The 14,603-nt window shown below is 38.4% G+C and overlaps 1 protein-coding gene across 2 annotated transcripts in view; it reads right to left on the reverse strand.

Moving 5' to 3' along the window:
- The window catches only part of LRP12 (LDL receptor related protein 12), a 72,693-nt gene that overhangs the window by 3,321 nt on the left and 54,769 nt on the right, over positions 1-14,603 (reverse strand). For both annotated transcript variants that reach the window (XM_037048370.1, XM_037048369.1), the window contains 4 exons: positions 10,735-10,870; positions 6,620-6,822; positions 4,025-5,129; positions 2,167-2,299 (listed from right to left, as the gene is read on the reverse strand). In XM_037048370.1, coding sequence (XP_036904265.1) covers positions 2,167-2,299; positions 4,025-5,129; positions 6,620-6,822; positions 10,735-10,870 — 1,577 coding nt within the window. The remainder of the gene's footprint in view (positions 1-2,166; positions 2,300-4,024; positions 5,130-6,619; positions 6,823-10,734; positions 10,871-14,603) is intronic.

Here is a 14,603-nt window from a genome sequence, read left to right on the forward strand (position 1 = left end):
GAGAAACTTCTGCAGAAGTTTGGTCCTCACCATTCAGCATTCAGGTGCTAAGGCTGTGTGTGCCCTGTACGTGGTCACATCCAGCACCTCCGACAGCCCCCTTCCTTTCATGCACTACTTACTGCCCACAGCATCAGCCATGCCCTTGGCTCACGTTAATGCCGGCCTGGGCATTACAGTCGTCCACAGTGAAGCGAAGCTCGCTACTTCCTTAAGTCTGTTTAATTTATAGTGGCCAATTTAACATTAGATTCCACTAGAGGATCTCATAAATGTTTCAGGAGTAATTTCATACATTTTAGTTTATGAAGCAGAAGAAAGCATTCCTCAGAAAGCACTTCTATATTGAATGAAATGGTAATTTAGATTATTTTCCCAAGAACTGCTCTGACAATTTGACTCATTTGTTAGCAAAAGTTTCAAACCTGGGAGTTTAGTCTTGTTAGCTGAATAAAATCTAGCTTACTGTTCTTTGAATATTTTATCCTCACAAAGGTAAATTATAACCCTAAATGATACAGTATGTAGTAAAAATTAAACCTTACCCAAAGGAAGGTCTGACTTTTACTCTCTGCTTCTAGATGTCCTTCTAGCCTCTGGAATGCCATCTATGGTAGGAATGGTATGGCCTGGAGCCTTGAGCCAGCCACACAGTAAAACTGGACCTCAGGTGAAGGCGCGGTTTCACACCGACAACCAGACGCTGGGTGGAGGCTTTGGGTGGGTGGAGGCTTTGGGTCGGCAGTGTCAGTAAATCTCCAGATGGGTTAGACTTTGAGATCAGCCAGGTAGCAATTAATCACGACTACGTGGTGGATTCAGTCCCAGTAAAAACTCTGGATACTGAGTCTCAGGTGAGCTTCCCTGGTTGGCAACATGCCTTGCACACTATCCTGCATCTGTGTCAAGAGTGATCCTGTCCTGCCTTTACGGGAAGAGGATAAGCGGAAGGGTTTTGAACCCTAACCATGAAACCCGCCCTATGTGTCTCTTTCTTCAGTTGGTTTAATCTGGGTCCTTTCCCTGTAACAAACTATAATCACTGAGTACAGTAGCTTCCTGAGTCTTTCCAGTGAATTATCAAACCTGAGGATGGTTTTAGGAAACCCTGAGCTGGCACTTGGTGTTAGCAGTAAGGACTGTCTCACGTGGACTATATTCCCTCTACCTTCACAATCGGCTAGGCTCTGGAAGGGGCAGCGGTGGTGGGTGCTAGGTGCAGACAGCAGAGGGGGCCGACCACTGTGTGAATTCCTGGCTGAAAGGAAACCCCCCCAGGGCAGAGACAGCGTGCAGACGCCTCAAGTCACGGTTTTCCTGTTTTGCGCACAGGATTCCAAGCAGTGTAATTAACTTAGCAAACTATAACCAGAGAAATGTTTTAAAACTACAAATTCTCACCAAAGATGTCCTAAAAGATGCAAATAAGGTCATGGGAAATCTCATTTACCAAAAAGAAAATGATCTTCCATATTGAACAAAATGAAATCACTGGAAAGCACTGTTTGTCAATTTTTCTTAATTCTAATACCGGGAAAATTTTTTATTAATGATTCTGGATGAATTTACATTTTGAATGGGTAAACCCTTATGGATTCTGGAGTAATTTTAAGCAATGAAAAATAAATTTTAAAAATCATAACCAAATTTTAAAGAATTCAGAAACATTAAGAAGGAGTAAGTTATATTTAAAGAAAATGGTATGAATTCTTAAACACTGTAGAATCCACGTGTAAAATAGTTTTTCCACAAGCTGGGTGAAAAGGTTAACTTCATTTCAATTACTGCGAATTACTACTGATTATTTTAGCATGTTACTAATATATCGCTAAGATATCAATTTTAGTATTCATTCTTAAATCTTCTAAATGTTCAGCTGAAGTAGAAAATAATTTGGAAAAGTTCACTTTGGTTTTAATGTATTAAATAAACCTAAATAGTAAAATGCTTAAGAGTCTTATAACAAAATGAGAAGAATGAAAAGTATACTTTTGTATGTTGTGGTATTTGTTAAAATACAATGAAACAATTACGATTTCAAATTATCGATATATTTTATGCTTGACTTCATGGCAAAAATTTTGAGTCGAGGGTCCTTTACCACATATACAAGTCCAGGGACCATTTTCGGAGGCACTAAAACAGAAATCACGAACTGCAATATACCTGGTTAGGCGAACAAACAGGAAAATCTTCAACTGGTGGAATTAAACCCTGAGCGATCAACTGCCCATAAGAGGGAGGGGCTTCTCTTCTTAGCAATTCTGCTTCCACTCTTGACAACTGTGTTTCAAATGATCTTTGAGGAGAAATAAGGGGATAATAAAAAGGGTTTAAAAGAGGATAGGCCAGATTTTAAAAAAATCATCACTAATTAAAACAATGTGAATCTTAATATATGTGATAATTTTAAAAGCATAGTCAACCAACGTTTACTGGTGTTTACACCCCCCCCTACACCGAGAATACAGAGAAGAAGTGGTGTGGCCTCATGCGGCTTTACACTGGGAGCCTGGGTCGTTAAGTTTTAGTCACTTAGAAATCCCATAAAAGGTAAAGGTACTAGATCTTTTTAAAAAAAATTTTTTTAAGATCTTATTTATTTATCTTTAGAGGGGAAGGGAAGGAGAGAGGGAGAGAAATATCAATGTATGGTTGCCTCTCCTGTGTCTCCTGCTGGGAATTGGCCTGCAACCCAGGCATGTGCCCTGACTGGGAATCAAACCCGGATACTCTGGTTCACAAGCCTGAGGTACTAGATCTTTAAGGCCCTAAGATCATACGGATTTAGGTGAAAGTATGTGAAAGCTCTTAGAAGACACTTTATTCATCAAACCCAACAAGTTCATTTCTCAGATAAGGAAGAGTGAAATCAGTCACTAATACACTTTCTGGAGTAACTGGTTCTTGAACTCAAGACCTCACTCTTCACTGTGGTCTTACCAGGAAGTGTAGTCAAAAGCGTCCTGGCCATTTATGCTTGCCCAAAGACAGATGCAGTGTGGTGCTGTGTGACACTGGTGTCTGTGTGCATTTAGTCCCAGCTGTCCGGAACATGCAGTTCTTTGGTGAACACGCTATTTGCAGCTCTCCTGGGACTGCGGGCCATTGCCTCCACAGCAGCTCCCTAGGGGGACTCTCTAGAGCTTCCCCAAGGTTCAGTCCGTCCACCGCCACACGGACGACACCTCCCCCGAAGGGTACCCTTTTACGTCTCACCTCTTCTTCCTTACTTGAGAACTGTGATGTGTGGCTCTCACGGAGCTCCACAACACAGCCTTGGCCTTGTGTTCCAGGCTTATCTCCTATTAGTTCTTCACATGTATCTTAGCTCTGGACAAATTAAACCATGTGCCTTCTCTCCGAGCCATGCTGGCATCCCTCCTTCCACGTGTTTTCCCAGGCTACTTTTTCACTGCAAGACCTTTTCCCTATCTGCATTCTACTCACAGATTTCAAATGGCACTTGTTCAGTGAGGGCCTCTCCCGTGCCCCCTTTCAGAGCAGGTATCCCTGAACTTCTACCCCACTTTGTTTCATAGCTTTTAGAGCACGTACATTTTCGTCATCTTATTCCACCCACCGATTCCTTTCTCCGAACTGTGAACCGCCTGTGACATTGTCTCATTCACTTCCCTATTGTCCTGTATAGCCCTATGAACACAGTATGCCCTCAAATATCTAAAATTACTGAATGAATATTTATAAAAATATAGGTGAAGCACAACAACTAAGAGTTGCAGCTTGAAAAATTCCTACAAAACAGATTAATCTGAAAATGGGAACTGGTAAATACAGATGGGCTATTCTCACCTCGTAATTCTAAGCATTTATACATTTAAAAAGTGTTCAGTCTTTTGAGTCTTCAGCTTTTCATGCTAATTTTATAAATCACTAATATTTATTTATTTCTAAAATGACATGAGACAAAAAGACACGGCCAATCACCCGAAAGCACTTGTTGCAAGTAACTGGGCCTTTACTGTACAGAGCAGCAACACTACAGCTTTCTCTGGATACTGACCTCCGCTCAAACATTCTCAGGGAGTAAAGCTTACAGGTGCACCCCAGCGCGATGACGAGCAACAGGCCGCAGATCAGGCTCCCTATGACGGCGGCAGTTATGACTCTGGTAGGCACGATGACCGGGCAATTCTCCTCGTCGCTGCCATCACCGCAGTCGTCCTGAGAATCACACACCCAGCTTTCAAACACACAGCGATTGTTTTTACAGTGAAAATTTCCAGGCTGGCAAAAAAAGCAGTTTTTTTCATCTGAGCCGTTTGGGCAATGATTCTGGTAGTTGCAGCGATCCGAACGAGGATAACAGACGCCGTTTCGGGAGCACGGGAACTCTTCCTTTTGGCACATGGTGCAGTTGATCTCATCCCTTCCGTTTGGGCAGTGCCAATAGCCGTCACAGCGCTGCTGCTCGGTGTAACAGCCCCAGTTACCGCCACAGGGTATTTCCCATGGCAGACAGAAGCCATCTACTTGGTAAGTGGCATTAAATCCCCTGGCAGCGTTCACTTTATCTGCACAAAAATGCACCCTTATCTGTCCAGAGGAAGAAACCACGGTAAGAGGCGCATGAGAATCAAAGGCAGTTAACACACGCAAGAGCTTGTGTGGGTTCTCCTCCAACCCGTCGTATATTTTCACATAATCACCATAACCAGTACCGTCAAGTTTAAAGTCGGTGAAGCGTAAAATGACTTTACGGTGGTCACCAGTGTCTATCAGCCAGGTGCAATTGCTTCCAGGAGGATAAAAGTCTGGGTAATTGGGAGAATTAAAAGTACCATAAAAATATTTTAACCACTGCCCACACGTTGGCACATCACAGTCTATCTCGTCTCCTAGGTCAAGGCAGTCAATGTTCCCATCGCATTTTAAAGATTCGGGGAGGCAGGTGTAAACTTTGGTAAACCGAGACAGACACTGGAACTGGTTATATGCACAGGGCTGGAAAGAGGCAGGTGTTGGGGGATTAGCTTCTTTAGCACAGATCTCTTCATCAGAACTATCGCCACATTCATCCATGTCGTTGCACTTCCACGCTTCCGGAATACACTTTCCGTTTCCACAACGAAATTGATCACAGGCACAGTTCGGTTCCTCCGACTTCCCTGGGAAGACATGGGAAGGAAGAAGGGTGGTGGAGAGGTCAGGGGACAAAAACATACTCTTTAAAAGATATGTAATAGCCAGTGACACTTTTATAATAAATGTTAAGCCCAAGGAAAAGGGTTTCAAAAATCTCGTTTTAAAAATAGGTTGAGTTCTAACGGCAAATTAATATTGGCCGACAAATCACTCAACAATTCAATTTATTAGAAACTTATGATTTGTTCCATAAAGGTCTTTGCAGTTACAGCTAAAGAGAAGAAACCAATTCTGTTTTTACAGAAAGCTATTTCACCGTGAACATTCAGTAAAATGATGTAAGACCCATGAGTCAGTAGGATACGCTGCCTGAACATTTATGTTGTGTAAATATCAAAATGACAGATATTTTGAAATAAAGAAAAATTCATCCATGGAAATCACCTTTTCAAAACCATTTTTTCATGTTCTTTTCTAGTTGTTTATATATATATATTTAAAAACCACAATATTTTGTTATGTATACATAGCATATTTTGTAAGCCCATTATTTATGTAGATTTTTGCTAAGATTAGATCAACTTTATCATGTTTATGATGTTCCATGTAATCATAACACAGCACTCCCATTTTATAATTTTTCTTGTTTGAACATAACTGCAAAATATTGCATGAATCAGAACTAAAGGCATAAATTTAATGATCACAATACTAGGGAAAGGAGACAGAAAAAAACTGAAAGGCACAGAAAGTTCTAATTACCTTAGTGGACCATCGTAAACACAAAACAATGAGGCAGAGAAAGAAAACCAAACGTCAGATCCCTCTAGTCCCCAAACTGACCACGTTGGGCCAGTGCTAAATCTTCCATTAATGACTCACTGACTGGTGAGCAGGGGCAGAAGAGGTGCTTCAGAACCAAAATATTATTAAGACTGTGTTTTTAAGAAAAAAGAGAAAAAGGAACATATGTTTGCTAAAGACAAGGGTGCACAGAATTTTGGAAGATGTGACATTATTTTCAGCAAAACATATACATAACTCTAATGCTCTGAGTTATTCTCATTTGTTATGAGCTAGTCACTGTTTCCGGATACAGTTAAGAAACGGCAAAAGAAGACTTCTGATGCTACCAACTATGAAGGTGAAAGCCAGAATGCCTTTTTGTAAAGACAATGGTAATTCACAAACAAAAATATATTCTGAAGTAACTTTCGGGACATGGGTAAGCAGCAGAGAGAGAGAAAGTTCTTTTAAACTTAGTACATTTAAAAGTTTGAAAAAGAAAACTGAACTTTGTTGATAAAATTAATCATCTTATTAGGATTATGTGAAACACCTTTTAAGACCCAGCTTTAGGGCATGTGAACCTTTAGCTTCTAATTTCTCAATCACGGCTACCATGAGAACGTAAGTCTCAAATGAAGAGTGTTTAGAAGACTAACCCCCAAGTGACCGAGCAGTTGATACTGTACAATTCTGTCCAGCATCTTTCTTCTTAGTAAAAACACACCTGAAAAATATGCCAGTCTGAAGCCCTTTCTAGAGATGCTGTCATCGGAGTGGAACCTGATCCACACGTGGTCTTGTGAAGAAATATACGGCGGTGGGATTGTGGAGCCACAGGCTCGGTAACTTTCAATGTTCTTGTATGTTTCTATTGTCAGCCAGTCCAAACTGCATCTCCTGGACCCCTGAATATCAAAGTCCTGAAAACTACAAACAAAAAGAAAAGATTATGAGAAAGGGTAATTTTGGCAAAAAAAAAATCATCATAATACAATGTAACTGAGGATTTTATTATAAGTCTCTATATATTCTGAGTTTCCAAACATACAACCATATCACCATCAGATTATACTGTCCACTGTGAGATTCCAAAATAATGCTAAAAAACAGGTGATAACTGACACCTTTTTGAATTCTTCTCTGTGTGTGTATTTAGGAAAGACCACTTCTAATTCAGAACATCCTAAGTTGTTCTGTGTTTGAAGCCAAAACAACACTCTGTAGCCTACTGAACTGAAGTGCGCACAGAGAAAGCCAACAGTCTCTTAGATTAGAATGCTTGTTTAGTGAAAAGTTTACAGCCTACATTTTTAGCAGAGCAAATAGCACAAATCTGAGTAAAGTAAAAAGAATTAAAAGTAAACAAACAAAAAAACTTTTCGGTGAAAGCCCTTTGAATATATATTTTTTTACATAAATTACTTTATAGTTGAACATTATCCCATAGTTCATAAAATATGGGCATAAGTAAGGTCAAAAAGGCAAGTAAATAAGAGCGCACACAGAATTAGCCACTGCTATGAAAAAACAGAAACCAAAATACCATTTTCCAGTGACAGGTCTCACAAAAAAGGGAAGACCTGATTTTGTCTCCTTGCCTCAGCCTTAAACTAAGTGATAATAAAATTAATTATCCAAGGATTATAATAGTTGGATATTTCCCCTTTAAATACTCTGAAAAACCGTAACAAAGGCTGATGGACAATTTTGTTTCCACCTTTCACTATTATCAAAAATGACTTAAAGAACCCTTAAACATGCACCTCCCTCTGCACACACCAGCTACTGTTCCTCTAGGACATATTTGCTAGCAGTAGAATTGCCAGGACAGAAGACCCACTTCTATTGTAAAGGTTTTAGACACTTGGAGAAATGTTTGTATTAAGTCACAACTCCACGGTGCGTGTAGGGAAGTACCTTCTACCCCACAACTCTGGCAAAATGAGATACTCTGTCAAAAAATCTGCTGCCAGTTGGGTTGACAAAAGATGATCATTGCTCTATTTTGCATTTCCTTATTTATGGAGATTGAAACACTTTTTCCTGTGTTCATCAGCCATTTCTTTCTTGTGAATTGCCTTTTTTATCTTTCATCCATTAATTTTTTTATTTTTAAAAGAGCTCTTTCTATAGTATAAACACGTACCTATTTAGGGTGTATCTGTCACAGGAAACACACACACACACACGCACACACACACACACACATTCAGTCTAACAGGCATCAGTGGGGAATAAAACGGCGCCTCTCCCTGTGGTTTTACATGCACTTCCCTGAAGACTAACTACTGTTGAACACCTTTTCACGTGCTTATTGGCCATTCTCATTCTCCTGCAAAGTGTTCAAGTCTTTTGCCCATTTAATAACATTGGGTTTTCAAGTTATAAAAATTCCTTTTTATGTTCTGGAGTCAAGCCCTTTGGTAGATATGTGTATTGCTAATTTTTTCTTCTAGCCTAGTCTTTTCATTTTCTTAAGGGTATCTGTTAATGAGCACAAGTTTTTAACTTCAGTTTTAATAGAGCCTAATTTATTATCTTTTCCTTTATGTTTAGTGCTTTTTATTGTCCTCTCTAAAATACCTTTGCCTACCTTAAGTTTCCAAAGATACACAATAATGACTTCTTATAATATTTTAGAGTCTTAGTTTTTACATTCAGCCCTAGGATTTCTCTTGAATTAATTGTTGTATCTTTTCAGTGACAGGTTGAGATTCTTATACTATTTTTATTCTATCGTGCAATTAAATGACTGTCTAATCACCTTGAACTTGTGGAGGTATGGTTTTACAGTTAGTGAATTGTTAGTGAGTTTGTTCAGATGCACCCTTAATGAACTCTTAATTTCAGGATCTTATTGGGTATGAATCCAAATTCATGAACTTTTTCCAGAATTCAGGAAATTGTCCTTTAGATGTGGGGCACGCCTCCACTTTATCCTGCATTTCAGTCTCGTGCTTGTTTTTTGGGCAGCTCACTTGAAACCTCATGGATCCAACGCGCGATTGGAAGCAGATGGCTGCATTCCACGGAGCCTCCGCTACGCCCGCAGGAATTTCCGAGTCTTACAGCACCGAACTGGTAAGCTGCAGATTCAATTTTGAGGCCGGACTTTTAGTTTAAAAGATAAATATCTCCAAAAATTCTAGTTTTATGTTGAAAGAGATCCAACATTTGCAATCCCTATGGTAAAAAAAATCCTATTCTGTGTACACATGTATAGTCATACCGCAATAGAAAAAGAAGCATACTGCTCAGATTCCAGCACTGGTACACGTGCAGAAGGCTAACCTCAAAGGCACAGCCTTCCGATGGATCACTCGAAAGAATCATACTCTTCATGGGAGCAGAACCGCCCCCTCAAGCTCAGCTCCAAGGTTCCAGAAAGTGTGGCTGGAGCTGAGGGGACCAGGAGAAACAACCCGTATGGTCCCCATTTTATGACTTCCACAGAAAAAAGGGGAGAGACCACAGGTGTGTTTCTCATGAGAGAACGGTTCGCTCATTAATTAATGGGTATAAAAAAGATACAAAAGCAGGCTAAATTTATAATCGCAATCTAACTCTAAACTTCCAGGATTCTTACCTATAAAAATGTTATCAATGAAAGAACGTTTTGCAACAGCATGGATGGAACTGGAAAGCATTATGCTGAGTGAAATAAGCCAGGTGTTGAAGGACAAATACCATATGATCTCACCTCTAACAGGAAGCTAAACAACAAAGCAAACAAGCAAGCAAAATATACCCAAAGACACTGAAATAGAGAACAGGGGGACAGTGCCCAGAGGGGAGAGGGGAGGGAATTTCAGGGGAAATAGGGGAGGGATTTAGAGGAACAAATATAAAGGATACATGGACAACAACTAAGAAGGGTGGAAATGGGAGGGAGGGGGGAGCATAGGGGTGGGGTGGGATGGGAGTAATAGACAGAAAACTGTACTTGAAAAATAATTAAAAATTTTTTTTAAAAAATGTAAAAAAAAAAAAAGAAAGAAAGAACGTTGAAGATGTCTGTGTGCTGTCGCCGATCGCTGTCTCCGTGAGAGAGGTGGCCTTCTCATTTGTGTTCCAGCTCCAACTCCAGCTCGCTGTGTAGCCACACTATTTTTCTCCCCTCAGGCAAACTGTTTTTTCTGACAGCCTTGATATGACTTCCATAAGCAAGCAACAGCTAGTTCTGCGAAATATTTCCTCCTTAATATCTTATTCTCACAGTTTTTCTCTGCAATTTTAAATGTTTTTTAAAAATAAATCTTAATCTTTCTGATTTATGTCATATTTATTCTTAGAATATTAAACTTCTATTTTCTCTAGGAATATCTTCAAATTTGTATTCCTAATAAGTGTTCTTTTGTTTCAAAGCTATGAAAATGGAGGTTTTTCTAGACACAGTGTTTACCCACTGTCAGCTTGATTCAAGTTTTATACATACATGTATATATGTACACAGACATACCCTATCATTGTTTTAACTCATTAAGGTAGAGGACACTACTAATGTGATCAACATTATAGGCTGGATCTCCCATGGCCAAATATTATACTCTTGAACCCAATAAGCTATTTTGTAAATGTGTGCCTTTTGTTAAAAAGTGGCCTAGAAAAATATGAATGACTCAGTGCCAATCCATCACCACCAGCAGGAAATACTTAAACCCATGCCGTAATAGCAGAGAAAGAATGGGCCGCTATTCTTACCCTTAAGATGATACTAATAACTGTAATTTATTATATTTTCTGAAAATCATCTTTTTACATGTTCAGTGATGATACTTGGAAATGGAATTATTTTGTAATAAAATAGTATATAATAATAGAGAAAGATGAGAGAATTACCTTATGGTAATAATTTCCCCTGGGTTTGCCCTTATGAGCCAGCTACAGTTGATCTTGGCGGGATACTCAGAAGGCCAGCCTGGGCTTGTGATTATTCCACTTGGTGCTCGAATTTGTTCTGGAGTCTCTCCACAGGCTGGAAGATAGCCAAAGCAATCTTAGCTAATTATTATACTTTTAAAAAAAGCATTAAGTAAATCAGTGTTTTTAAAAAAACCCCAACACTGAAGACATCAAATCATATACAATCAAATATGGTATTATCAACTTTAAAAAGCTTCCGTTATTCAAATGAGACTTTATTTTCCTTTCTTTCAGTTAAACTATCATATCCTAATTAAGTACACATTTTGGGGAGGCACAGAGGTTTTCAAATTGGACATCTGAATAATAGTTGAAGAGTCAGAATTGCTAGCTTTAGCCATGGAGATCTATCAGTTGCTCCATCCTCCTGTCCATTCATCTTTTAAAACTCTCCTTTTACATTTATTTTATTATATACTACTTAGAGTTCAGTATTTACTGAATTACTGTGTTTATATCCTTAGGTGTACTATTTTATTTTCTGGATACTTTAAATAAAAGACTTCATATAAAGTCTTCTGAACAAAATTATTATGGCAAATATATATATAAATATATGTATATATACACACATACATATATGTATATATACACACATATAAATAAATAAATAAATAAATAAATATATATATATATAAACATAATAGCAAAAAGCTGGGTTGTTAAAGTTAGTGGACAGTTGAATAAAGACAGCCAAACATTATTGCAAAACTACTGCAAAGTAATTACGTAACTTAATTTTTAATACTTCCAAACTCTATTACAGGGTCATGGGTAATTCCTATATTATTTTTTAAAAAAGGCTTGAAATACACGATCTGTCCAGGAAAAGTCCAGCCATTGTTAATATAACAAGAGTGGTTTGTGCAATATTATATTAGTCAGTGAAGGCAGTAGATGACATCGAGTGAGCATGTGCACTGTGGGGCCGTCGCATTTGAAATGACTGAGTAGAGCAACGAATCTGCATCCGATTTTGTGTTAAGCTTGAACATTCCTCCACAGCAACTATGAGGCTGGTTCAGAACGCTGTAGCTATGGGCAACTGGTGACTGGCAGCTTCATCACGACAGCGCATCCACTCATGCATCATGTCTTGTGCAGAGTTTTTTTTTTTGTGAAACATCAAATCACCCACATGACTCAGATCCCCTACAGCCCAGATTTAGCATCCTGCATCTTGTTTGTGGCTTTTCCAAAAGCTAAAATCACCTTTGAAAGGGAAGAGATTTCAGACCCTCCATGAGATTCAGGAAAATAAGATAGGGCAGCTGATGGTGATTGGGAGAACCGTGTGGGGTCCCAAGATGCCTACTTTGAAGGGTACTAAGGCATCACTGCCCTTTGTCCTATGTACAATGTTCCTTGTATCTTCTTCAATAAATGTGTCTATTTTTCCTATTACCTGGCTGGACACCTTCTGGACAGATCTCATAGTCATGATTAAAATATCCTTATGTGATTAGATATCTGAGTACTCCAGAAAAAAGGAGATGTTCGAACTAGTACCACCACTTTCCTGGATTGTGTTCTCGACTACCTCCAGCCCCCACAGGAACACAGCTAACATTTTACACACCCACAGGTTCAGCTCAGCTCTGACATTTTAATCTCCTCCAACTTAATAAATTGTCACTGGGCTACAAAAACAAACATATATAATACAAGTGTAAGCCCCCAGTAAAGTTTAAAATTCTATTTGATATAATTTTGACAAATTGAATGATTTGATTTTTAAAGTTAACAGATTAGGGGTGTCAAATCAGATGAAGAAGAGAAGCTGCCAAGGGTACACGACAGTCATCAGAAGTGATGGGGCAATTTTCAGAAAAACAGACAGTATTCACTGAACTCAAAACCACAACAGCTCAGAGCCTGCTCAGTTCCCCGTCTTCCCAAAGGTCGGAGAGCACGCCCAGCCCACCACCATTACTCATGCCTGGCCAACGCAGCTGAGTGAATAAATGAACCACTGCAAGCAAAGTGCCTGATATAATACGTGGTCTGACATTTCATGCTTTCTGAGTTCTGCCGTCAGTTTAAGAGTGAGGTAACCCCATTTGTAGGAAGGCAAGTATCTCTACTACAATTGTAATTTAGAATAGTAAAAAAATTGTTTTTGGTAACAGAGGTTATACTCTGTTCAATTTAAATTAGAATGCTAAGTAGTGTACTATGTAATTTTAAAAACTTTTTATCCACAATGATCAAAATAAAGCAAGTGATATTACTTAGTTAATCCTTATTTCTATAGAATAACCCATTCCCTGAAAAATAAAACACGCAGTTAGGGTTTTAAACATACATCTTACTTGCAAAAACAGTAGTTATGCCTAAAAAGGGGCTATTCTGGAGTTAGGGTACATTGCCAAAGGGACACCGTTTTCAGTTACTTTCAGAACAGAGATTCACGGCATAGAACATAAGGACGTATGTAACACAGCAAGAAGCTGGCACACATCTGACTGCCAACCCACAAGCCTTCCAACGCTTTTATTGTTGTTACCTTTTATTAAGGGTAAAATACCCTGCACAAAAATGTTAAATTTAATGCATAGTCCTTTAGAAAAAGAGTAATTTTAAACAAATGTCACTCAATTTTAAGAGCTTATTAACAACGAAGTACTAGAGTTTTGCTTCTAACTATGCTTGAATATAGTGGTTTTCAACCTTGTTCATTGCACCGCACACATAAAGTAACTACTAAAATTCTATGGCACATCAAAAGATATATTTTTTGCCTATCTGACAAAAATAGGTATAATTTTGATTCATTCATACCACACAGCTTGTTGTGTTGGCCGCTGTCATTTTTTTAATTTGACAGTCTAAAGAAAAAGAGGTCAGTGTCCCTGACTAAACAGTCACGTATTGCATGTTTTAAAAACTCTCACAGCACACCAGTTGAAAATCGCTGCTGTGATGAATTATCATCACAGTAATTAATGAAAAGGTATCCTAAATCATTTGTAAGACTTCTTCCTTTCTTTTTGTCTCTTGTCAAAGCTTTCTGGAGCTGTGTATTGAAGAAATTCTTAAGTTCATGAAGATACAAACACAACAAAAATAATCATCACTCCTCCCCCAGGTGGAGAAAATTGCTTTTCATAAGAAGCTTCATCTACATTAGAGAGAATAATAAATTTTGAGTGCAATTATATTTAACTTAGNAGCACACCAGTTGAAAATCGCTGCTGTGATGAATTATCATCACAGTAATTAATGAAAAGGTATCCTAAATCATTTGTAAGACTTCTTCCTTTCTTTCTGTCTCTTGTCAAAGCTTTCTGGAGCTGTGTATTGAAGAAATTCTTAAGTTCATGAAGATACGAACACAACAAAAATAATCATCACTCCTCCCCCAGGTGGAGAAAATTGCTTTTCATAAGAAGCTTCATCTACATTAGAGAGAATAATAAATTTTGAGTGCAATTATATTTAACTTAGAATCATAACACTGTACTGAAATACCAGTACTGAAATACTCATTAGCTGATTTAACAGCAAGAAGATACATCCAAAAACCAGGTGAGAATAATTTATGAAAAAGCAGACAATTGTTAATTTTAGATAAATGAAACAGACTGGTCACAGGGGAAAAGTAGAAAGAATTATATTAGGTTTTATTTAAAAATTTTTCCCCTCAAATACCTGATAAACCCATAGGTGGTGCTCTTATATAAAAAAAACTAAAGAATTTATGTTTTGGTATGAATGCTCAAAATATTATTATGGATATTTTCACACAACTGCCTAAGGAGAACCCATCTCCCAGAAAAAAGACC

The sequence above is a fragment of the Sturnira hondurensis genome, unplaced genomic scaffold (genome assembly GCF_014824575.4).
Source record: "Sturnira hondurensis isolate 20B ecotype Veracruz unplaced genomic scaffold, ASM1482457v3 Scaffold0006413, whole genome shotgun sequence".
NCBI classification, from domain to species: domain Eukaryota; kingdom Metazoa; phylum Chordata; class Mammalia; order Chiroptera; family Phyllostomidae; genus Sturnira; species Sturnira hondurensis.